The sequence below is a fragment of the Globicephala melas genome, chromosome 10 (assembly GCF_963455315.2).
Source record: "Globicephala melas chromosome 10, mGloMel1.2, whole genome shotgun sequence".
Classification (NCBI taxonomy): domain Eukaryota; kingdom Metazoa; phylum Chordata; class Mammalia; order Artiodactyla; family Delphinidae; genus Globicephala; species Globicephala melas.
The window spans coordinates 38,538,548-38,564,996 of record NC_083323.1 but is presented as its reverse complement, the minus strand read 5'-3'; the positions used below and the strand labels follow the sequence as shown (position 1 = coordinate 38,564,996).

Sequence of the window (26,449 nt, the reverse complement as noted above, 5' to 3'; positions counted from 1 at the left end):
TTAATAAACCTTAATAGAATTAAATAATTTATATTCTCATAACATTTTTTAGACTAAAACTATATTTCTAGAAGTTGAAATATTTAAAGTACATTTGAAAGGCCTACCACTTTGTTGACCATCTCCATATCACACAGACTGTCCACTAAAATTCGACATGCTTCTTCTTTACCCCAATGAGCTGCAGCATGAAGAGGTGTCCAGCCATCATAATCTTTAATATTAACATCATAGCCCGCCTGTATTAAAAGTCTAAACAAATTATAGTGAATTACATCATCATTAAAATCTAGAAATGATTGGATATAATTAACAGCTATATACGACACAAGTTAACAAAAATTTGCAATATATTTCTTTTCATAGTTCAGAATCCCTCCTCCCCTCAACAAATTAACTAGGACAAAAGAATTCTCAGAAAACACTGGCATAGAGGATCTTGAGTTACTGCCATAATAATGAATTCAGTTTTAATTAATTCCTAATGACTATGAGTCTTATGGTTTGGTATGACACTGATTAATTCTTGTTAATATGTTTCTAACTGAAAATTTTGCAGGAGAGTCTATAATTTTTCAAAACTATTGGATCAATTTGTATGTTAAACTGATTTATTGTAGGAAATGTCTTCAAGTGTCCATATGATATATCATCTCAAGCTGAACATGTTCTAAAAATATACTGGGATCAAACAAAGTTATTTGTAGTGTCATTGTTGCCTTGTGGTTAAGGAACTGGTTTGTGAAAGCCTTCATGAACCTTTATGATCTACCACTGGAAATTTTCATAGGAAAATGACTGTTAGAAACAAAACAAAGCAAAACAAATATTCCGAGGGGTCGAGTCTACTTTTCTGTAGCAGTAGAAAGCAGATATTCTAATCAAATTAGCTAGAAAACAGGAATACATTTTAATACAATGGAAAGAGTTGCATAAATGTTAGTATGCCCTTATAACTGTATATTGACATCAACCTTCGTTTTATTTAGAAATTAAGCTCACAGAGAGCAAAGAATGGGTCTATAAATTGCACACAGCACAGCGCCACACACAAAGGCGAACACTGAATACTTTATAACTCAAATCTGGTTAACCTTAACCTTACCTTCCAAGATGCTGACCTTGAGAAGGGCTTCTTTTTACCTACAGGAGGTGGTAGTGATAGCTAATATATAACCATTTATTTATGTTTCAAGAACTGATCCCCTATTTCCTAACAATATCTAAAGCAGATGTTTTTAATTATGGCTCCATAGCAGAACCATCTGAAAAACTTGCTATTAAAAAAACAAAAAAAAGTTTTCCCAGCTCCATCCCAGTTCCACTGAATTAATCAGTATCTTGGGAGATGGGCCCTGTCAACTTATTACTTTTAATAAGTTCTGCATATGATCTCACATCACTGCCTGTCTCCTGCCTGCAGATCAACATTTAAGAGCCAGTGATCTAAAAAACACGCTAATAGATATAAGTCAGAAGATTTAAGTTAAAAAAATATGGCAACTAACATAAATATTATCAGATACTTTATTAATAGAGACAGAAATAATAATGGAAGATAATAAAAATATACCCCCAATAGGAAATATGAACTATAATAATGTTAAATATCCTGAGCAATACAAAATTCTAAGTACTTGAGAGACTGTGCGGAGAGAAAGGTAGACACACACACCCTGCCCCCCAAACATAAGGCTCTCTATATGCCAGGCCATGCAAGGATACTCAAAAAAATAAGACAGTATTTATTATGCTCAAGGAACTTCTAATGGAGGACAAAAGTTAAGTAAAACAACAATCAACCCTCACAGACAGGTTCTATGATGAAGCTGCAATAGGAGTACAGAACTGAAAAGCATAAAAATCAACTGAAAGGGGTTGTGTGTGTTTGGGGGAAGGGGGTAAGTGGGGACACAGTTACATTTGAAATGGATCTCTTCTATTTATTTTTGATTTAATATTTTCTTTCCTAAGTAAAATATTCACAAATTTCAAAACTAAAAAAGAATAAATGGCTAGATAGCAAAGTCACTTTCCCACTGCTGACCTTTAGCCAACCAGTTTCCCTGCCCCAGAGATAACCATACTACTACTTTTGATTAGATCCTTACAGAGAGATTTTATGCATATATAAATAAATACAACTTAAAGTTTTAAAACATAAACACAAATGATGCATAGTTCTTAACATATCCTAGTGCTCTTTCCATATCTATAAGTAGTGTTTTAATCACTATAGAGTATTCTAGTGAAAGGATGTATCATGATCTATTCAACCATTCTCCTACTCCAATTACAAACAATGCTGCTAGCACATACCTTATTTCCTATGTGAGTGAGAATATCTGTAAAAAAAATTCCTAGGGATTTCCCTGGTGGCACAGTGGTTAAGAATATGCCTGCCAACGCAGGGGACATGGGTTCAAGCCTGGTCCAAGAAGATCCCACATGCTGCAGAGCAACTAAGCCTGTGCACCACAACTACTGAAGCTTGCGCTCTACAGCCCCTGCTCTGAAACAAGAGAAGCCACAGCAGTGAGAAGCCCGTGCACCGCACAGAAGAGTAGCTCCTGCTCGCTGCAACTAGAGAAAGCCCGTGCGCAGCAACAAAGAACCAACGCAGACAAAAATAAAATAAATAAATAAATTTAAAAAAAAAACAATTCCTAGAGGTAGTGCTGCTAAGCCAAAGAATAACTGTTACTTTGATAAAATTTGCTCAATAGTCATTTATACTTCCACCAATAATGTAAGAGAGTGCCCTTCCCCAAATTTGCCAACAGTGTGCCAAACATTTTGATCTTTGCCAATATGATAGATGAAAAATGATAATTCACTGTAGCTTTATCTGCACTTATTATGAATGAAGTGGAGCATTTCTTTTTCATGGGCTTAAGAGCCTTGAACTGAGTCAAAGGATAGAAAGGAATCTGCTTCCAAGTTGAAGAGATGGTGAATGAAGGTATCTAGATAGAAACAAGAGTAGGCATTAAGGCATCATGAAAGAACTTCAAGTAGATATATACAGCTGGAATCATGCATGCCTGAGGAGCAATGGTAGCAGCTTAGCTTGAAAGAGGAACCAATGGCCAGATGACTAATGGTCTTATGTGCTAAGCTGAGGAGTTTAAAATTCATCCCAATTCCTGCTGAGAATCTTAATGAAGGATTTTAAGAGCCTGGACAACTGAATTACAAAGACCACTTGGAAGCAGTCTAGAAATCTATTTTACAGTGCAATCCAGTACTCATATACATGTTTATAGAAACAAGAATTTTAAGAAACAAAATACCTTTACCATATGCAATACTCTTTGATATTTTCGATTTTTTTCTTTTTAAATGCTGTTCACAGCTCACTAAGTTCATTTCATGACCCACTCTGATGGGGTTTGAAAGTCTGAAAAATTTTGGATTAGAGAGAAACAGATGGGACAAGGAAACTAATTACAACTTAACTGTAGCGGCTTCCCTGGTGGCGCAGTGGTTAAGAATCCGCCTGCCAATGCAGGGGACACGGGTTCGAGCCTTGGTCCGGGAAGATCCTACATGCTGCAGAGCAACTAAGCCCGTGCACCACAACTACTGAGCCTGTGCTCTACAGCCCGCGTGCCACAACTACTGAAGCCCATATGCCTAAAGCCAGTGCTCCGCAACAAGAGAAGCCACTGCAGTGAGAAGCCCGCGCACTGCAACGAAGAGTAGCCCCTGCTCACCGCAACTAGAGAAAGCCCGTGTGCAGCAACGAAGACCCAACACAGCCAAAAGTAAATAAATAAATTAATTTAAAAAAAAGTTAACTGTACTATTCTAGGAGAAGGCTTAAATTACTGAAGTGAGTAGGGATTGAAATAGGAGGAAACCCGGAATAACTGACCCACTTAAACTTCTTCACTGTTTTTACTGAGGAGAGGGAATAAGGAGAAGGGATTGATATAAGAAACCAAAGTGGAACAAAGGTAAAATAGAGGGTGCAGTAGATTTTGCTGAGGGCCAGTCTTATTAGCCTTCACATAGATATAACAAAAGTTATGCACTGAATTGTTTTTTCCATACAGTTGCCAACACCTTTGCACTGCATAAGTAAAAACCAAAACACAAATTTATTGTGACATAAAGGAGCTTTGCCCCAAAGATATTTGTTGATCAGTATATAACCCTATATCGTCTAAGTTGCTTATGGTTTAATATTTAATATTATGCTAACAGCACTCTGAATTCCAGTGTTCATGTAGTGAAAATCTAAAACAAAATCAGATAAGTTACATGTAAATAAACAATCAGTAGGAATCAAGCTCTCAGAATTTGATAGTATGTTTATACACAACATTGTTCTTAGTCTCTGTATCCAGAGCTAACCTATCTGGGAATCTCAAAGTGACTCTAATAATTTACTAGGCCAGAAGGTAACATATAATGGTTGTCTGACACTTAAATTTCACTTATTGGAAAATTGCAATGGAAGAACAGTAGAATACTCAAAATTTGAGAGTGAAAGAAAGAACTTTAGAAATAAAGCAATAACATTCAAGGTAGTTTTCTCTTTCTCCCTATAGACAGACATTAAATAACTTACAAAAGCTGTTTCAAAATAATGTTAGCAGGTATCTTAAAAAAAGGAAAAGTGAAATAAAGAAAACAAATCAAAGCAGAAAAACAACTGTGAGAAGCAATACTTACTTTAAAACTTCTGTATAGCCTTTAGCGGCTGCAACATGAAGTGCTGTACCTCCAGATTTTGCATGCCGGACATCATTTATATGGCCACTATTTAGCCATTGTCTTGCATCTCTAAGCATTATTCGTTCTTCTTCTTTTCGAGCTGCTTCTATATCAACCCCTGATAAAATAAAATTTTTTTTTCATTTTTTTCTCTATAGTAAATGTTTTTGTTTGGAAATAAAATTATCCAAAACATTCCAAGTTTAATTGAAAATTAAAAGTGAAATTATATTTTTGAAAAATGGGCTGCTTAGAACAAGCTGGTTAAATAAAGAAATGTAGGAATACTGTAGATATTTTATTAGCATTCTCTATTGACTATTTAATTTTTGCCCTACAGTATTATTTTGGCTTTCTTTTTACCTTTTCTGCTTATTCCTTTTGTTTTTGAAGATTTGAATACTCCCCAAGGTATTCCCCATCCTTTGGTCTAAAAAAAAAGTTTGTTGTTTTAAACAATCATATGTATTTAAGTCTCAAATTTTTATCCACTGCTTTGACCAGTTATCTGTACTCTAGCCTAGTAGGTACAAATGTTTATTGAACACTTCAACTTGGAGGTCCTGTCCTCATCTAAAATTGAATAGACCTTAAATCAGATTATTTTTCTACCAACACCCCTTTCTTTTTCCAACATAGTACACTGTTCATACCATCAGTATCAGTTTTATAATTTTAGTAAGTTATATAGATGTTTATTCATTTAAGAGCATTAAGCGCTACGCTAGGTTGAGATGATAAGAGTGGGGAGAATTCAAAAAGGGACACGACCTTCAAAGCGCTCAACATCCTGAGAAAAAAATTAAAATAGAAATGATAATCCTGAAATTCCTCAGTGATCTCATGTTATCTTATGGCTTCAAATGCTGGTTATTTAATAAATAGCACATACCATGATGCATTTATACTCCAGAAGACAACGAGCTTATTAAAAAAGGTAAATATACTGCTTTTTTATCTTGTATCCCCACCATATGGATGGATACCTGATACAAAGTAAAAGGGATCAGTAAATGTTTACTGAATGAACGATGAATACATAAATACATGAGTAAAAAATAATTACACATACATACAACTCCTCAGCTAAGATCTCTTCTATAATTCATATCCATGTATCCAATTGGCTGGCTGGAATTTTTCATTCACTCATTCATCAATCAATCAGTCAATATGTACTGAGTCTCTACTATATGTCAGGTACTTTATTAGGTGTTAGGGGTTTAGAAGTGAACCTATTACATGGCAGATGATACATCTGCGAAGGAAAAAAAAAGCAGAGTAAAGGTATAGAAGGTAATGAGAAAGAGTTGTTATTTTATATAGGTTGGTAAAGAACAGTCTCTTTGATAAGGTGACATTACAGCAAGAAATAAAGTGACAGTCATACCATAATCTTAGAGAATATTCCAGACAGAGGGAAGTACTACAGATCTTCCTTGACTTACAATAGGGTTACAACAAAAGTTGAAAATATCCTAAGTCAAAACTGCATATGATATACCTATCCTGTCATAGCTTAATGTAGCCTACCTTAGACACGCTCAGAATACTTACATTAGCGTACAGTTGGGAAAAATCATCTAACACAAAGCCTGTTTTATAAATAAATTATTAAGCGCTGAATATCTCATGTAATTTACTGAACACTGTATTGAAAGTGAAAAACAGAATGGTCACATAGGTATAGAATGGTTGTTTAAGTGTATCAGTTTGGTTGTTTACCCTCATGATTACGTGGCTGACCAGAAGTTGCAGCTTGCTGCTGTTGACCAGCGTCACTAGGGAATATGTGCTGCATATCACTAGCCCGGGAAAAGATCGAAACTCAAAATCTGAAGTATGGTTTCTACTGAATGTGCATTGCTTTCAAACCATCATAAAGTTGAAAAATCGTTAAACTGAACCACTATAAGTCAGGGACTGTCTGTATTAAGCACTGAGGTAGAAGCCTGCTTGGAATGTTCTTCTGATTAAGAAAAGGCAGGGTGTCTATAGAGTAGTGAGGACAATGAGCGGGGGGCAGGGTGACAACATCCCACTCAATTTAAGAGGATCACTTAAGCTGAAAAGTTACGAGTAAAAACAGGTAGAAACTGGGAGGCTATAACAATAATTCAGGCAAGAGATGATGGTAACTTGAACCAGGGTGGTAGCAGTGAAGGTAGTAAAGAGGTTAGATTCTGCATTCTTCAAGGCAAACCAACAGAATTTGCTGTTAGTTTGGATGTAGGAGAAAAAGAGAAGTCAAGGATGAATCAAAGGTTTTTAGCCTGAGCAACTAGAAAAATTAAATTTTCAATTTCGGAAATGTGAAGTTTGCAATGCACTAACAGACATCTAATTGGAGTTAGCTGGATATCTGAGTCTGGAGAACAGAGAAGAGGTCAAAACTAGGGATGTAATATAATACATAATAAAATGATATAACACAGTCACCTCAAACTCAATGCTAAAATCTTATCTCAATTTTCCCTAGCCAATCTGCTTGCTGTCTGTCTTATATTTCCTATATTAGGTTCCAATACTTACCCAGAAACCCGGAAGTCACCCTTAATCCCTCCCTTTGCCTTATCCACAGCCTCCATCCAATTAGTCAGCAGATTCTGAGTTGCCATTCCTAAAATGTCTTCTTTTCCTAAAATGTCTTCTTAATGGCCCCTAATCACTATTTTAGTTCGTCTTATGTCTCTCACACTTTGACGACTACAGCTGGCCCTTAATTCATTCTCCTCAGTTCCTTCTGAGTCATTCCTCACATCATCGCCAGACTGGTTTTTCTGTAGCAAAATACAATCATCTCTCTTTTCTATAAAAATCTGTCAATGACTGCTCACCTCCTACAAGACAAAGCTCAAGCTCTTTAGTGTAGCAGACAGAGCCTTTTATGATTTGGTCTCAATGCATTTTTTTTTTTTTTTAAACATCTTTATTGGAGCATAATTGCTTTACAATGGTATGTTAGTTTCAGCTTCACAACAAAATGAATCAGTTATATATATACATATGTTCCCATATCTCTTCCCGCTTGCATCACCCTCCCTCCCACCCTCCCTATCCCACCCCTCCAGGCGGTCACACAGCACCGAGCTGATCTCCCTGTGCTATGCGGCTGCTTCCCACTAGCTATCTACCTTACGTTTGGTAGTGTATACATGTCCATGCCTCTTTATTGCTTTGTCACCGTTTACCCTTCCCCCTCCCCATAGCCTCAAGTCCATTCTCTAGTAAGTCTGTGTCTTTATTCCTGTTTCACCCCTAGGTTTTTCATGACATTTTTTTTTTCTTAAATTCCATATATATGTGTTAGCATACGGTATTTGTCTCTCTCTTTCTGACTTACTTCACTCTGTATGACAGACTCTAGGTCTATCCACCTCATTACAAATAGCTCAATTTCGTCTCTTTTTATGGCTGAGTAATACTCCATTGTATATATGTGCCACATCTTCTTTATCCATTCATCCGATGATGGACACTTAGGTTGTTTCCATCTCTGGGCTATTGTAAATAGAGCTGCAATGAACATTTTGGTACATGACTCTTTTTGAATTATGGTTTTCTCAGGGTATATACCCAGTAGTGGGATTGCTGGGTCATATGGTAGTTCTATTTGTAGCTTTTTAAGGAACCTCCATACTGTTCTCCACAGTGGCTGTATCAATTTACATTCCCACCAACAGTGTAAGAGGGTTCCCTTTTCTCCACACCCTCTCCAGCATTTATTGTTTCTAGATTTTTTGATGATGGCCATTCTGACTGGTGTGAGATGATATCTCATTGTAGTTTTGATTTGCATTTCTCTAATGATTAGTGATGTTGAGCATTCTTTCATGTGTTTGTTGGCACTCTGTATATCTTCTTTGGAGAAATGTCTATTTAGGTCTTCTGCCCATTTTTGGATTGGGTTGTTTGTTCTTTTGTTATTAAGCTGCATGAGCTGCTTATAAATTTTGGAGATTAATCCTTTGTCAGTTGCTTCATTTGCAAATATTTTCTCCCATTCTGAGGGTTGTCTTTTGGTCTTCTTTATGGTTTCCTTTGCTGCGCAAAAGCTTTTAAGTTTCATTAGGTCCCATTTGTTTACTTTTGTTTTTATTTCCCTTTCTCTAGGAGGTGGGTCAAAAAGGATCTTGCTGTGATTTATGTCATAGAGTGTTCTGCCTATGTTTTCCTCTAAGAGTTTGATAGTTTCTGGCCTTACATTTAGGTCTTTAATCCATTTTGAGCTTATTTTTGTGTATGGTGTTAGGGAGTGATCTAATCTCATACTTTTACATGTAGCTGTCCAGTTTTCCCAGCACCACTTATTGAATAGGCTGTCCTTTCTCCACTGTACATTCCTGCCTCCTTTGTCAAAGATAAGGTGACCATATGTGCGTGGGTTTATCTCTGGGCTTTCTATCCTGTTCCATTGATCTATATTTCTGTTTTTGTGCCAGTACCATACTGTCTTGATTACTGTAGCTTTGTAGTATAGTCTGAAGTCAGGAAGCCTGATTCTTCCAGCTCCATTTTTCGTTCTCAAGATTGCTTTGGCTATTCGGGGTCTTTTGTGTTTCCATACAAATTGTGAGATATTTGTTCTAGTTCTGTGAAAAATGCCAGTGGTAGTTTGATAGGGATTGCATTGAATCTGTAGATTGCTTTGGGTAGTAGAGTCATTTTCACAATGTTGATTCTTCCAATCCAAGAACATGGTATATCTCTCCATCTATTTGTATCATTTTTAATTTCTTTCATCAGTGTCTTATAATTTTCTGCATACAGGTCTTTTGTCTCCTTAGGTAGGTTTATTCCTAGGTATTTTATTCTTTTTGTTGCAATGGTAAATGGGAGTGTTTTCTTGATTTCACTTTCAGATTTTTCATCCTTAGTGTATAGGAATGCCAGAGATTTCTGTGCATTAATTTTGTATCCTGCTACTTTACCAAATTCATTGATTAGCTCTAGTAGTTTTCTGGTAGCATCTTTAGGGTTCTGTATGTATAGTATCATGTCATCTGCAAACAGTGACAGCTTTACTTCTTCTTTTCCGATTTGGATTCCTTTTATTTCCTTTTCTTCTCTGATTGCTGTGGCTAAAACTTCCAAAACTATGTTGAATAAGAGTGGTGAGAGTGGGCAACCTTGTCTTGTTCCTGATCTTAGTGGAAATGCTTTCAGTTTTTCACCATTGAGGACGATGTTGGCTGTGGGTTTGTCATATATGGCCTTTATTATGTTGAGGAAAGTTCCCTCTATGCCTACTTTCTGCAGGGTTTTTATCATAAATGGGTGTTGAATTTTGTCAAAAGCTTTCTCTGCATCTATTGAGATGATCATATGGTTTTTCTCCTTCAATTTGTTAATATGGTGTATCACGTTGATTGATTTGCGTATATTGAAGAATCCTTGCATTCCTGGAATAAACCCCACTTGATCATGGTGTATGATCCGTTTAATGTGCTGTTGGATTCTGTTTGCTAGTATTTTGTTGAGGATCTTTGCATCTATGTTCATCAGTGATATTGGCCTGTAGTTTTCTTTCTTTGTGACATCCTTGTCTGGTTTTGGTATCAGGGTGATGGTGGCCTCGTAGAATGAGTTGGGGAGTGTTCCTCCCTCTGCTATATTTTGGAAGAGTCTGAGAAGGATAGGTGATAGCTCTTCTCTAAATGTTTGATAGAATTCGCCTGTGAAGCCATCTGGTCCTGGGCTTTTGCTTGTTGGAAGATTTTTAATCACAGTTTCAATTTCAGTGCTTGTGATTGGTCTGTTCATATTTTCTATTTCTTCCTGATTCAGTCTTGGAAGGTTGTGCCTTTCTAAGAATTTGTCCATTTCTTCCAGGTTGTCCATTTTATTGGCATAGAGTTGCTTGTAGTAATCTCTCATGATCTTTTGTATTTCTGCAGTGTCAGTCGTTACTTCTCCTTTTTCATTTCTAATTCTATTGATTTGAGTCTTCTCCCTTTTTTTCTTGATGAGTCTGGCTAATGGTTTATCAATTTTGTTTATCCTTTCAAAGAACCAGCTTTTACTTTTATTGATCTTTGCTATCGTTTCCTTCATTTCTTTTTCATTTATTTCTGATCTGATTTTTATGATTTCTTTCCTCCTGCTAACTTTGGGGTTTTTTTGTTCTTCTTTCTCTAATTGCTTTAGGTGCAAGGTTAGGTTGTTTATTCGAGATGTTTCCTGCTTCTTAAGGTGGGCTTGTATTGCTATAAACTTCCCCCTTAGAACTGCTTTTGCTGCATCCCATAGATTTTGAGTCGTCGTGTCTCCATTGTCATTTGTTTCTAGGTATTTTTTGATTTCCCCTTTGATTTCTTCAGTGATCACTTCGTTATTAAGTAGTGTATTGTTTAGCCTCCATGTGTTTGTATTTTTTACAGATCTTCTCCTGTGATTGATATCGAGTCTTATAGCGTTGTGGTCGGAAAAGATACTTGATACAATTTCAATTTTCTTAAATTTACCAAGGCTTGATTTGTGACCCAAGATATGATCTATCCTGGAGAATGTTCCATGAGCACTTGAGAAAAATGTGTATTCTGTTGTTTTTGGATGGAATGTCCTATAAATATCAATTAACTCCATCTCATTTAATGTATCATTTAAAGCTTGTGTTTCCTTATTTATTTTCATTTTGGATGATCTGTCCATTGGTGAAAGTGGGGTGTTAAAGTCCCCTACTATGAATGTGTTACTGTCGATTTCCCCTTTTATGGTTGTCAGTATTTGCCTTATGTATTGAGGTGCACCTATGTTGGGTGCATAAATATTGACAATTGTTATATCTTCCTCTTGGATCGATCCCTTGATCATTATGTAGTGTCCTTCTTTGTCTCTTCTAATAGTCTTTGTTTTAAAGTCTATTTTGTCTGATATGAGAATTGCTACTCCAGCTTTCTTTTGGTTTCCATTTGCATGAAATACCTTTTTCCATCCCCTTACTTTCAGTCTGTATGTGTCTCTAGGTCTGAAGTGGGTCTCTTGTAGACAGCAAATATATGGGTCTTGTTTTTGTATCCATTCAGCCAATCTGTGTCTTTTGGTGGGAGCATTTAGTCCATTTACATTTAAGGTAATTATCGATATGTGTGTTCCCATTCCCATTTTCTTAATTGTTTTGGGTTTGTTATTGTAGGTCTTTTCCTTCTTTTGTGTTTCTTGCCTAGAGAAGTTCCTTTAGCAGTTGTTGTAGAGCTGGTTTGGTGGTGCTGAACTCTCTCAGCTTTTGCTTGTCTGTAAAGGTTTTAATTTCTCCATCAAATCTGAATGAGATCCTTGCTGGGTAGAGTAATCTTGGTTGCAGGTTTTTCTCCTTCAACACTTTCAATATGTCCTGCCACTCCCTTCTGGCTTGCAGAGTTTCTGCTGAAAGATCAGCTGTTAACCTTATGTGGATGCCCTTGTGTGTTATTTGTTGTTTTTCCCTTGCTGCTTTTAATATGTTTTCTTTGTATTTAATTTTTGACAGTTTGATTAATATGTGTCTTGGCGTATTTCTCCTTGGATTTATCCTGTATGGGACTCTCTGTGCTTCCTGGACTTGATTAACTATTTCCTTTCCCATATTAGGGAAGTTTTCAACTATAATCTCTTCAAATATTTTCTCAGTCCCTTTCTTTTTCTCTTCTTCTTCTGGAACCCCTATAATTCGAATGTTGGTACGTTTAATGTTGTCCCAGAGGTCTCTGAGACTGTCCTCAGTTCTTTTCATTCTTTTTTCTTTATTCTGCTCTGCAGTAGTTATTTCCACTATTTTATCTTCCAGGTCACTTATCCATTCTTCTGCCTCAGTTATTCTGCTATTGATCCCATCTAGGGTACTTTTAATTTCATTTATTGTGTTGTTCATCGTTGCTTGTTTCATCTTTAGTTCTTCTAGGTCCTTGTTAACTGATTCTTGCATTTTGTCCATTCTATTGTCCATTCTATCTCCAAGATTTCGGATCAACCTTACTATCATTATTCTGAATTCTTTTTCAGGTAGACTGCCTATTTCCTCTTCATTTGTTAGGTCTGATGGGTTTTTATCTTGCTCCTTCATCTGCGGTGTGTTTTTCTGTCTTTTCATTTTGCTTATCTTACTGTGTTTGGGGTCTCCTTTTTTGCAGGCTGAAGGTTCGTAGTTCCTGTTGTTTTTTGTGTCTGTCCCCAGTGGCTAAGGTTGGTTCAGTGGGTTGTGTAGGCTTCCTGGTGGAGGGTACTAGTGCCTGTGTTCTGGTGGATGAGGCTAGATCTTGTCTTTCTGGTGGGCAGGTCCACGTCTGGTGGTGTGTTTTGGGGTGTCTGTAGACTTATTATGATTTTGGGCAGCCTCTCTGCTAATGGGTGGGGTTGTGTTCCTGTCTTGCTAGTTGTTTGGCATAGGATGTCCAGCACTGTAGCTTGCTGGTCGTTGAGTGAAGCTGGGTGCTGGCGTTGAGATGGAGATCTCTGGGAGATTTTTGCTGTTTGATATTATGTGCAGCTGGGAGGTCTCTTGTGGATCAGTGTCCTGAAGTTGGCTCTCCCACCTCAGAGGCACAGCACTGACTCCTGGCTGCAGCACCAAGAGCCTTTCATCTACACCGCTCCTTAATTTGGGATGATTCCTTGTCTATTCAGGTATTCCACAGATGCAGGGTATATCAAGTTGATTGTGGAGCTTTAATCCGCTGCTTCTGAGGCTGCTGGGAGAGATTTCCCTTTCTCTTCTTTGTTCTCACAGCTCCCAGGGGCTCAGCTTTGGATTTAGCCCCGCCTGTGCGTGTAGGTCGCTGGAGGGCGTCTGTTCTTTGCTCAGACAGGACGGGGTTAAAGGAGCCGCTGATTCGGAGGCTCTGGCTCACTCAGGCCGGGGGGTAGGGAGGGTCACGGAGTGCGGGGCGGGCCTGCGGCGGCAGAGGCCGGCGAGACGTTGCAGCCTGAGGCGCGCCTGTGCGTTCTCCCGGGGGACTTGTCCCTGGATCCCGGGACCCTGGCAGTGGCGGGCTGCACAGGCTCCCCGGAAGGGCGTGTGGCTAGTGACCTGTGTTCGCACACAGGCCTCCCGGTGGCGGCAGCAGCGGCCCTAGCGTCTCATGTCTGTCTCTGGGCTCCGCACTTTTAGCCGCGGCTCGCGCCCGTCCCTGGAGCTCTCTCAAGCAGCGTTCTTAATCCCCTCTCCTCGTGCACCAGGAAACAAAGAGGGACGTAAAAGTCTCTTGCCTCTTTGGCAGTTCCAGACTTCTCCCCGGACTCTCTCCCGGCCAGCCGCGGTGCACTAACGCCCTGCAGGCTGTGTTCACGCCGCCAACCTCAGTCCTCTCCCGGCGCTCCGACAAAAGCCGGAGCCTCAGCTCCCAGTCCCGCCCGCCCCGGCGGGCGAGCAGACAAGCCTCTCGGCTGGCGAGTTCCGGTCGGCCCGATCCTCTGCGCTGGAATCTGTCCGCTTTGCCCTCCGCACCCCTGTTGCTGTGCTCTCCTCCGCGGCTCCCAAGCTCCCCCACTCCGCCTCCCGAAGCCTCCACCTGCGAAGGGGCTTCCTAGTGTGTGGACACTTTTCCTCCTTCACAGCTCTCTCCCGCTGGTGCAGGACCCGTCCCTATCCTTTTGTCTCTGTTTAGTTTTTTCTTTTGCCCTACCCAGGTACGTGGGGGGTTTCTTGCCTTTTGGGAGGTCTGAGGTCTTCTGCCAGCGTTCAGTAGATGCTCTGTAGGAGTTGTTCCACGCGTAGATGTATTTCTGGTGTATCTGTGGGGAGGAACGTGATCTCCGCGTCTTACTCTTCCGCCATCTTCCCGGAAGTCCTCTCTCAATGCATTTTTAATCTCTAGTCTTTCTCCTCTATCATCACCCAGTGTTCTAACCATATAGATCTTCACATAGATCAAGTACATCATGTGCCTGTGCTGTTGTGCAAGCTAGTATCCTCTATCTGGAATGTATCCTTACCTTGCTTGCTTAGTAAATTACCATTTATTCAACATACAACTAAACTGTTCAATTGAAGCTCAATCTCAAAAAAGTAGGCCATGACTGAAAAACATTTTTAAAATCCCGAGATTACAGAAGTGCAGGTAAAGTCATCTTCAAACTAGAGATCTCATTTTTTTCCCCCAAATGTTTGCTCTTGGTGCTAGAACCAACTATTCTCTTGAATTTTTCTTTTTTTTCCTAAATATTTACTTATTTATTTATTTGGCTGTGTGAGGTCTTAGTAGTGGCATGCGGGCTCAGTAGTTGCGGCGCACAGGCTCAGTAGCTGTGGTGCATGGGCTCTAGAGCGCATGGGCTTAGTAGTTGCAGCATGCAGGCTTAGCTGCCCCATGGCACGTGGAATCTTGGTTCCGTGACCAGAGATTGAACCCACGTCCCCTGTGTTGCAAGGCGGATTCTTAACCACTGGATCACCAGGGAAGTCCCTCATTACTACATTTGAAAGAAACTTGCAAAAAAGTTTTCCAAATAGACTTTATAAAAACAATTATATACACTATATATGTAACGGACAAAACCTATTATAATCTTTAATTACAAAGTATCACCATTTCTATAATAATGCGATTTTATACATATATAAATTTCCTTTCAAAAGATAATCAGCCCATCTTATTTAAAATGCCTTCTAATGTTATTCATAAAAGAAATTATAAAGCTGTAATTGTTAATACATTAAGAATAATCTTTCTACTAAATGACCTTTCTCAGACTGATTTATTTTATTTTCTATGCTTAGTTTTTTTTACCATGTCTTTTAATACATGAACATCTTTATTATCGTTATCCCTTTTCTCTTTATCAAATAGTCTGACTTTTATTGTCTTTTATTATTCTAAATTTCCTCTGGACTTGAAATAAAAAAACAGCTACTTCAAAAAAAAAAAACAAAAAACAAAAAAACCCAGCTATTTCTTCTGGATTTATCTAATTTCATGCTATCTTCACCTAATTACAAAGCAGTTACCCTCTGCTGCCACCAAATTGTGCCTTTATATGAATTATATATAAATACAACTCAAGTTTAAAATTAAAGTACATGTGAAGAGAAATTTCTTATGCTTAAGAAAATCCAGTTAGAAAAAAAAAACACTCTTGTTCTTAAAATCTTTCAAAAATACCACTGATTAGAGCAATAGACCATTAATTTTTGTTTAAACCCCACTGGACTATGTATTACAATACCTGTTTTCTAATTCCAGTGCTTTAACTAGGCTAGCAACCTTTGAGAAAGCCATAACTTCTTTGAATATTAGTATAATGGGTTAAGAACACAGACCTGAACCTAGGCTGCTGGGTTTCAATCCCTGATTTGCCACTTACTAGCTCTATTATCTTGGGCAAGACACAATCTACACTAATATTCAGTTCTTTTATTTGTAAGATAGGAGTAATGAAAGTATATACCTATCCACAATGTTGTGAGGATTAAATTAATTAATATTATCTGTGAAGTGTTTAGATGAGGAATAAGCACTAAGGTGTTAATTATCATGATCAGTTCTAAAAGTCTATGATTCTGCTTCTCTTTAACTGCACTGTGGTCTCATAGGAAGAAGATCTTATAATGAATTTAACTGGTCCTTAATCCACCTATAATTGCAAGGTTTTTAAACAACAAAAACAATGTATATTGAACTAAATTGGGTGTGATATAATAAAGTGATTAGACTATTTAACATCTGTCACTGCTATAAAAAACAGTAGGGCTTCCCTGGTGGCGCAGTGGTAGAGAGTCCGCCTGCTGATGCAGGGGACATGGGTTCGTGCCCCGGTCCGAGAGGATCCCACGTGCCGCAGAGCGGCTGGGCCCGTGAGCCATGGCTGCTGGGCCTGCGCGTCCGGAGCCTGTGCTCCGCAACGGGAGAGGCCACAGCGGTGAGAGGCCCGCGTACCACAAAAAAAAACAAAAAAAAAACAACAAAAAAACCCAACAACAGTAAATGTTAGCTTGAAATGTAGCCAATTCTCATAGGTAAGAAAAAATAAAATCAAATTGGAATTTTGTTAGCTAAGAAATGCAAAAATTGACTTGTGTCCCACACTAAATAAAGAAAATTGCATTAAAACATAAACCAGAAATACTTTCATCTACTATTCAATCATTACTACTTTCAAAGGCAATCTACTCAAGCATGACTAGTTGTTAATCAAATATATTAGAATAAGAAATAAGAGCCAAAAGAGTGATTAAAGAACTTTAAAATATTAAATAATAACTTTCATACCAGGATAAATAATTTGAGAAATCTTGTCATTACGAGAGATATATTTAGGGTGCTCTTTTTATAAATGTTAAACTCTATTAGAGATGCCTCTATCTTTTGTTTCTTTGGAATAAAGTTATGCTATATAAATTCATGTATTCCCATTATATGAATAAAATGAATATCATGAAATATTTTCTAAGAGATATTCCTAATAAAATGTAGTATGGTACAGTGATGAAGAGTGTGGGCTCAAGGTATCTGCTACACTGTTTGGGACTGAACTACATACAGCACGACTTCCTACATGTATGACCTTGGGCAAATCACTGTGCCTCAGCTTCTCATCTGTAAAATGGGGTGACAGTAGTATTAACCTCTTAGAATTGCTGTGAGAATGAAATGAAATAATGCATGTAAAGCCTTTTGCTCAATGCCTGGCAAACAATCGGTATTTAATAAGAGTTAGTTATTATTTTTAGTATCAGCTCTTTACTTTTCAGTTTCAGGGTCATACTATATACTATTTTCTAGAATTTCCCCTCACCTATTATTTTCCCAGATTTACATTTTCCATCCTGACATTTCCTAAATTCCAACAGTGCACTGAACACTGTCATCTAGATGTGCTTTAGCAACCAAACTCAATATATCCCAAAACAAACTCATACACTCTCTAAATCCGTTCCTGCTTTGTCCCACATTTTCCCGAGTGAATTTATCCAGTCATCACTTCTTAAACTGGAAACTTCAGGAGGCAAATTAGCTTGCTTCAATTCTTCCTTCATCTCCACATTCAATTCTCCACCAAGCTGTTTTAATTTTACCTTAATATTTTCTGAAAACAGTCCTGGCTCTTTGCTCTTTTCCATCTTAAGTGTAACCATTTTGCCCCTTTTCATCTTTCACCTGGATTAAGTGAAGAATCTTCTTCAAGAAAGGCATGCCACCATGTATCCCCCACTCTAATGCATCCTCCAGATTACCATCAGCTGCTTTATTACTAAAAACCAAATCCAATCAGGTTAATTTCCTGCTTGGGGATCTCTGTTGCATCTGTCTAATGCCTACAAAAGAGATGTCCACCATCTGGCTCCAGCCTAATCTTCTCGAGCCTCAACCTCATACTAATTCCATCCTTACTTTTTACTCCATTCCAATTCTAATGAATTCTCCACATATGCTATGTCTCCAATTCCTTTTCTTTGCACATGCTGATACCCCTGTCTCACATGCCTTTTTTGTCCACTACCCCCCTTCTTTGCCAAGTAAATTCCCTCTCAAATGTCATCTCTCAAACCCTTCCGGACTACTGCAAACAGTTACTCATAGGCTTTTCTGTTCTCCCACATCATTCTGTTCCTACCTATATTTTAGCACATAGCACACTGCATTGTGGGGCTCTGTTTATATACTTGTCACTTCTATACACCGTGAAATCCTTAAGAACAAAGTGTGTCTCTTAAAAAAAAAATACCCAGCACTCAGAACATATGCTGGCACCTTAATCAAAACTGAATGAATCATTACAACTAAAATCAGCCTTGCTAACAGTTTCCTTTATATATAGAAGGAAACTAAAGACAAGAAGTTTTCAGTACATATCCATCCCTTTCCCAGTTCATAATAATTGCTAACTACTATTAAACAATATTGTTGCTATCTATCTGGGCACTCACCAGGGCAAGCTGGACAGATAAGGGACTCTTCATCCAGGTTGATGCTTTATACCCATTCTTCCAGCTTCTTCAAGTCTTGAAGATCCTATTACTCCAAAATTGCTTGCTTAGGACACAGCTGTTAAAAGCTCTTCCGTGTATCTATCCAAGTTCCAGTTACGACTAGTTTCCTAATGTGTGCCTTGTTTCTCCTGAGCTCCAGGTACCTTCAGCCACTTGTTACAATGCCTCAACTCTATTTAGGCATTTAAATATTTCTTCAGTTTCAGTGCCTATGATTTTTTTTTTTAACAACCAGGTAGTCATTATGAATTTTCTTAATCCCAAGGAATAAAAATCTCTTTTCAAGGAACTGACTTAGCTTCTATTTCTCTGCTTTTATTTCCTGATGAACCACATTTCAGCTGGAGTCAACCTTCTGAACCAATATCCCATACCTTAGGAAAACACAGTTCTCTTCTGATAATACCCATTTAATCACTGCCTAGACATAATATAGTGGAAATCACACAGTAATTTATATATATGTGTGTGTGTGTGTGTATATATATATACACATATATATATATGTTTTTTAAAGTTGTATATTATATATATATAATATATATATATTAGTTTTTTTAAGTTGTAGTAAAATATGCATAACAAAATTTACTATCTTAATAACCATTTTAAGTAGACAGTTCAGTAGCGTTAAGTACATTTACACTGTTGCTCAATCAATGTCTAGAACTCTTATCATTTTGCAAAACTGAAATGCTAAGCTAATTAAACAAGTCCCCATTCCCACTTCCTCCTAGCTCCTGACAACCATCATTCCACTTTCTCTATGATTTTGAGTACTTGAGGTACCTCATGGTAAGTGGAATCATACAGTATTTGCCTTTTTGTGACCGGCTTACTTCACATAGCATAATGTTCTCAAGGTTCATCCAGGCTGTAGCATATGTCAGAATTTCCTTCTTAATGCTGAGCAGCATTTTCTCTAAGTATATACTACATTTTGTTTATTCATTCATCCATTGATGAACACTTGGTTTTCTTCCATCTTTTAGTTATTGTGAATAATGCTATAAACATGGGTGTACAAAAATCTCTTTGAAACCTTCCTTTTAATTCTTTGGTTATATGCCCAGAAGAGGAATTGCAGTATAATACAGCTTTATATTTATTGAGATATAATTCACATATTATTTAAAGTATACAATTCAGTGGTTTTAGTAAATTCGCAGAGCTGTGCAACCACTATCACAAACAGTTTTAGAACACTCATCACTCCTGAAAGAAATTCTACCCATAAGCAATCGTTCCTCATCTATAAATTGACATCTCCCAAATTTATCTCCAGCTTGTACCTCTCTCTGTTGACATATTCAACTGCCTGGATACCTAATAGGCAAAACAAACTTAACATGTCTGAAAAATGAACCCCTGAACTCTCCCTACAAAACTTACTTTTCCCACAACATTCACACCTCTCATAAAAACTTCACCCATCTAGTGGCTCAAACCAAAAATCTTAGAATCTTCCCTGCCTTCTTCTTTCTTACACACTGTAGTTTTAATCACTCAATAATCTTCTTGGCCAAACCTTCAAAATATATCTAAAATCCAATCTTTTCTCATCACTTTGTCTACTACCACCCTGCTCCTGCCCTTGCCATTCTCCTACTTCTGCCCTTACCTTCCTATAATCTATTCTCAACACAATAGCCCCAGAGATCCTTTCTAAAGCAAGTCAGATCATGTCACTCCTCTATCTCAATCCCTCCCCTAGCTCACTGTTTCACTCAGGTTAAAAGCTAAAATCCTTCCAACAGACCACAAGGCCCTATGTGATATGGTCCACTGCTACTTCTCTGACCTCATCTCCTTCCAGCCTCTTCCTTGTTCTGCCTGCTTCAGTCATACTGGTCACACTCGCTGCTTCTCTGAAAACACCAGGCACCCTCCCATCCTTGAATTCATTGGTTCCTCTGTTTGCAATGTTCCTTCCCCAGACCTACATGATTCATTCCATCACCCCAGTAAGACCTTAGCTTAAATACCACCTTATCAGTGACAACTTCTTGACCACTCTTTAAGTTTGCAATGTGTCTCATTCACCCCGTACACTTCCTTATCCCCTTTGCCTGTTTTACTTCTCTCCAAAGCTTTTATTGACAGATAATTTTATGCCTTACCCTACCACTCATGATACTTCTTTCAACTTTAAAAACATTAAAAAGACGTAGAGTTAAGAATCATATATTTTTTCAAGTAGAACCTTACTTCACATACTGTTAAGTAAACTGATTTTCTTTCCACTCAAATTAAGATTGCCCTTCAATGTCAACAATCATTTATTGAAAAAGTCAAGTATCATGTTCTTTACACAACAGTTTTAAACATATTTTACATCTAGGTTGGTTACATTACCTTGCCGATTAACTTCATTTTGAAGTAGCTCTTCCATTGCCTCCTCCTCAGCAATATCTAAAGGTGTGTCTCCTTCACTGTTGACAGCACCTACATGTGCTCCCTGACCAATCAAAAACCTGTAAAATTAAAGGGAAGAGAATTAAGCAATGACGGTATCATCAAAATAAGACTGAATGCATAGCTAATGAGGCAAGCTCCTATGCAAGAGCAGCAATAAAAACCAAGGATAGCATAGGTATTATTTAAGTTTTAAGAAACTACCATAAAAAATGTTTTCTTTCCTTTTTAAAATTTTATATTTCCTAAAATTTTTCTATAAGGTACACACATTAACTAAAACAAAAATGTTATTTTAAAATAATTACAAAGTCTTTCATAGAATTATTTCAGACTGTCTCCATTAAGATTTTTCATTATCTCCATATTGACTAATTTCCTAACTGAACTTCATGCTCCCAGTCTCATGCCATAAGCAAGTTCTTAACTTTGGGCTCATGGGCATAATTCAGAAGGTCATTCAGCTGATACAGATATATTAAAATACCGTGTATGTTCATCACTATTTTGAAATTAAGGTAATTATTAGACCAACTACTGAGTCTTTTTATTTAATGTGTTACTAAAGAAGCACATACATACTTTGTACTCAGTATTTTATTTTATGCATCCAAAACACAATACTAAGAACATATTCACAGGCTTCATCAGACCTGACAAAGGGATCCGGATACAAAATGGTTGCGAATCTCTTTCACTATGCCAACTGCACATCTCCCAGAATCATCTATTTAACACAACCAGAGTCAATTTCCAACTTAAAATTCTTTGAATGGTTGTCCACGCTAGGAGAAAATATACCTACATGGCCCTTACTGATCTGGTTTTGTCTTCTTTTCAGCCTCATTCCTCTTCCTTCTTGTATCACACTTCAGACTCCAACAATATGGAACTGTTTGTAGTTCCAGATTAAGCCATGTTCTTTTGGCATCCCTGATTTTACTTTTCTATATATAAAGAATGGCTCCCTTTTTTCCGATGTTCCTAATCAATCTAACTCTTATTTGTATATATATTTTTTTACAGGCTACATGACAATATTCACATTATCAAAACAGTGAAGGACAAAAAGCCCTCAGAGTTTTAAAAAAAGAAGAAAAAAAGAAAAAACTCCCTTATATCTCTCCTTCTGTTATCATGTTCCCTCCCCAGAGATAAACACTATCAACAGCATGGCAAATATCTTTCTGGTACCTTTACTATGAATTTATATGTGTGTCTATAAAGAAATATATACAGTCACTTTTGAGGTTCTTTTTGTAAAACAAAAATTAATGGGATTACTTTAAATGTACTGGAGTGCAACACTTGCCTTCTAATAGCTGAAAAATATTCCACAATATGGCTGGATCATACTTTTATTTAATGCCATCCTCCTAATGGATGTGTTCTTAAATGGACATTTGACATTATCAATCTTTAAAATTTTTCTCAACGTGATGAGAATACAGCATCTTATCATTGTTTTCTTTCCTGATTACACACAAATTTGAAAAAAATCTGGATATGTTCACTAGCATTTGTATTTTCTCCTTTTGTGAATTTCTTATTTACTTCTTTTGCTTGTATTTTTAATGTGTGCCTTAACTCAACAAATACTTATGGGGTGTTGTTACAGATTGAATGGTTTTGTGCTCCTCCAAAATTCATGTTGAAACCCCAAACCACCAATATGATGCTATTAGGAGGTAGGGTTTTGGGGAGGTAATTAGGTATAGATGAGGTAGAGGTTCGAGAACCCATGATGGGATTAATGTTTTTAAAGAGGAAGAAAGTAGAGCTCACTGTCTCTCTGCATGGAGGGCACAGCAAGATGGCAGCCATCTGCAAGTCAGGAAAAGAGCCCTCACCAGACACAGAATTAGCCAGCACCTTGATCTTGAACTGTCTAGTCTCCAGAACTGTGAGAAACAAATGTCTGTTGTTTAAGCATCCCAGTTTACGGCATTTTCTTACAGCAGCCAAAGCTGACTGAGACAGGTGTCTACTATGTATCTACCACTATGTTACATGTCAGGCATATAACAGTAAGCAAAAACAAATGCAGATCTTCCCCTCAAAGATCTTATAATCTAGAAAGAGAGCTAGATTAATTCCCTAAATACATGTAAAACTTTGATGTCTTATAACAGTGAGTTATGTCTACAAGTGAATAACAGAATAATTTTATTTAGTAAGGTCAGAAAAGGATTCTATGAACAATATATAGGTACTAGCAAACACAATGGAAGGAGAGTATGTTCCAGGAGAGAGAACAAAAGGCACCAAAAACCTGTGACAGGAAGTGTGTATGGCTAGACAAGGGTTTGGTTCATTCTCCTGAGAGTAAATGAAAGAATCAATCTCTATATAATATGTCAGGTACACCCCAAAGTCAGTGAATGTTTATTTTGTAAGATCTGTAAATGATCAACTATGTGTTTCAAAGAGATCACTTTTGTGAAGTATGGAAAATAAATGAGAATGGAGAAAGAATGAAAGTAGTCAGACCAGCTAATGAGCTACTGCAGCATAGACAAAAATTATGTTGGAAGCTTGAATTTGATGGAGGAAATGGATAAATTCCAGAGATATCTAGGAGATACTAGAGATCAGCTGGATATGAGAAGCGAGGGCGAGGAAGGTGTCTATGATACACTGAAGTTCTTGACTTGTCTGTGATAGATGGATGGTAGTACTAATAAATGATACACAAAAAAATAAGTTATTCCCTCCTTCTGACAAATAGATGTGCTGCAAATATTTTTTCCATATTGTCACCACATTAAAAAAAAAGCAAACCTTTTCTTACAGCATTTTGTATTTGAATGAAATTTAAAGGTTGTATGAAGTCAGGTCTGTCAATCTTTTGCTTTAAGAAGGACTTTACCGACTAGCTATTGATATCTGTGTGGAGATTTAACTTTTACAAGACACACACACATAGAAAGAGAAAGATAGAAAAAGGAAAGAATATACACTATAAAGTTAACAGAGGTAGCATTAGGAGGAATTTGCTTTTTTAATTTTTTTAATTTTATTTTTTAGCCGCACTGTGCAGCATGTAGTATCTCAGCTCCCGGACCAGGGATCAAACCCGCGTCACCTGCAGTGGAATTGTAAAGTCTTAACCACTGGACCACCAGGGAAGTCCCACATTAGGAGGGATTTGTATTAGCTGGGGTTTTCGTTGGGGGGGGGGGATTTTTTTGTTATCCTGGTTTTCTGCAGCAAGTTTATTTTGTGTATGTATATTAGACCACAAAAATGGCTACCATGCCATTTTGTAGCCTGGTATTTTTACAATTAATAATATGTTATAAACATTTCTCCTTGTGCAAAACAATTTTTATGATCTTCACGGGGACTTCTACAAACAGAAGTCATATTTGAATTGAAGAAACTTTTTCTGTTTCACAGTTTTAAAAAATGTAATATAAAACTAATGAAGAACATTTATATACTACAAATAAATAAATAAATGAATCTGGAGCCAAAAAAAATAAGATATTATTGGAGTAGAACCTGTGCTATGCTCCAGGGTAATATGTACGTATTCTGCTAGGCAAAATCTCAAACAATCAGAGATATTTACATAAAACCACGTATATTTTGCTTAGGTATTAGAAATCATTCACAGGATGTAAAGACAGAATAAAAGGAAGACCTCAGAGTGGCTGCAGTGCTAGCAGAGGGAAGCAGAGTCTCAAGGAAATAACAGGTCAAAGCCAAAATGAGACAATCCAAAATTTATATAAACAGGAAGGATGTTAAGAGAAACTAACAAGAGTAAAGTTCTGAAAACTGTGGGCAGGAAGTAGGGCCTGGAGCAATCCCTGAGCCAAAAGTTTAGGTATAAATATGTATGCATACAATTCACAAACCTCTCCATGACTCAAGAACTATTATTTGTAAATGTAAATAAAATAAATAAATAAAACCCCATGGCATTAATTCTTATTTACCATGAATAATCTCAAAAAGCCATTCAAAGATTGGTTGGGTGAAAAAAAGCATAAACATTTAAATTCTGCAGACTTTGGGTTTGGTTCCCACCTCTGTTTCTTGACAGCTGTGTGATATTCATTAACTTAAAAACATTCGAAACCTAGCTTATAGATAACTTACAGGGCTGTGTTATGTTTAAATGAGTTAATGTCTAAAAATAAAATTAAATTCTATCTGTTATCACATCATGCAAAATCATCACACTTAGAAAGCAATATTTAAGATAATGTGAAACAAAATACAGGCTATCTGGAATACCAGAAACTCACTTTGTGGGACCCTTGGAGATACTGAAAACAGATGGTCAGATTTCCTTCAGAACAAAAACGGCTGGGGTATTAAAAGCAGCTCATGGGACTGCTGATTAGGAAAAATACACTATATTTACTGTAAGATTTCTTGGGGGGGGAAAAAAAAAAACTATGAAGATTTCACACAGGAGTCCCAAACTGAAAGTCAGAATATTAGGCTGTTTTTCAGATGGGTAACTTTTTTGAATGCTTCAGGGTTTAAAAAAAAAAAGGGCAGGCTTTTATTTGCTTAACAATGGTTAATGATGTCCTTAAGCAATACAAAAGAGGTCAACATAGGAGATGCCACCTATCGAATGATGAAAATCTTTATAAATTACTGAAGTGAAAAATGGTAAACTGCTAGGTTTACTGAGATTTATAATAACCTACAGCTTGGAGTCAATAAATAATTTTGGATAATTAATAAACCTCAAATTCAAGACATGATCCAAATGGATTTCTACAAAATTATTTGCATATGTGTGAATTTAAAAATCTAATAAAAGGTGTAAAACTTGTTAACCAAATTATCGGGTGCAACTTGGATGTGGTATATTAGATGGATAGGATTCTATCTGGGTTAGAATGATTCAATGTTAACTGAATTCAGCAGACAAATTTGACAGTCTCATAATTATCTTGGATTCTGAGTTTTGTCAAAAGCCAAACCACAGAAGAGATTGAGAAGGAGAAATAGTTCATTTTAAAAATTTGATGTTTTAATTAAAGCCCTTGTCTTTAAATCAGAAGCTAATGAGAACATAGTAATCAAAGAGACAAAGAGAAAGAAATTTCATCAGCAAGAGCTGAATATATTTAGTGTTCAAACTTAATGTACATTGTTTTATTTACTGTAGAAAAACTAGTATCAAGAAGTTGTTTTAACCAATACATGGATTTTTCATGCATTCAATACATGAATTTTTAAAATTCGAAACGTCAGTGCAGCCTTAAAAAAGAAGTTCTGTCATACAGGTGAATCTCAAGGCCATTATGGCAAGCAAAATAAGCCAGTCACAAAAGGCCAAATGCTATATGATTCCACTCATATGAAGTGTCTGAAGTTGTCAAAATCATAAAAACAGCAAATAGAAAGGTGGTTACCAAGGGCTAGGGGAGTGGGGAGGGG

General features: G+C 37.2%; 1 protein-coding gene across 8 annotated transcripts in view; it reads right to left on the bottom strand.

Annotated features, from left to right (window-relative positions):
• PPP1R12A (protein phosphatase 1 regulatory subunit 12A) overlaps positions 1 to 26,449 on the bottom strand; it is a 158,467-nt gene that overhangs the window by 58,683 nt on the left and 73,335 nt on the right. For all 8 annotated transcript variants that reach the window (XM_030866210.3, XM_070046381.1, XM_070046380.1 and 5 more), the window contains 3 exons: positions 20,981 to 21,099; positions 4,681 to 4,840; positions 108 to 252 (listed from right to left, as the gene is read on the bottom strand). In XM_030866210.3, the coding sequence (XP_030722070.1) occupies positions 108 to 252; positions 4,681 to 4,840; positions 20,981 to 21,099 (424 nt within the window). The remainder of the gene's footprint in view (positions 1 to 107; positions 253 to 4,680; positions 4,841 to 20,980; positions 21,100 to 26,449) is intronic.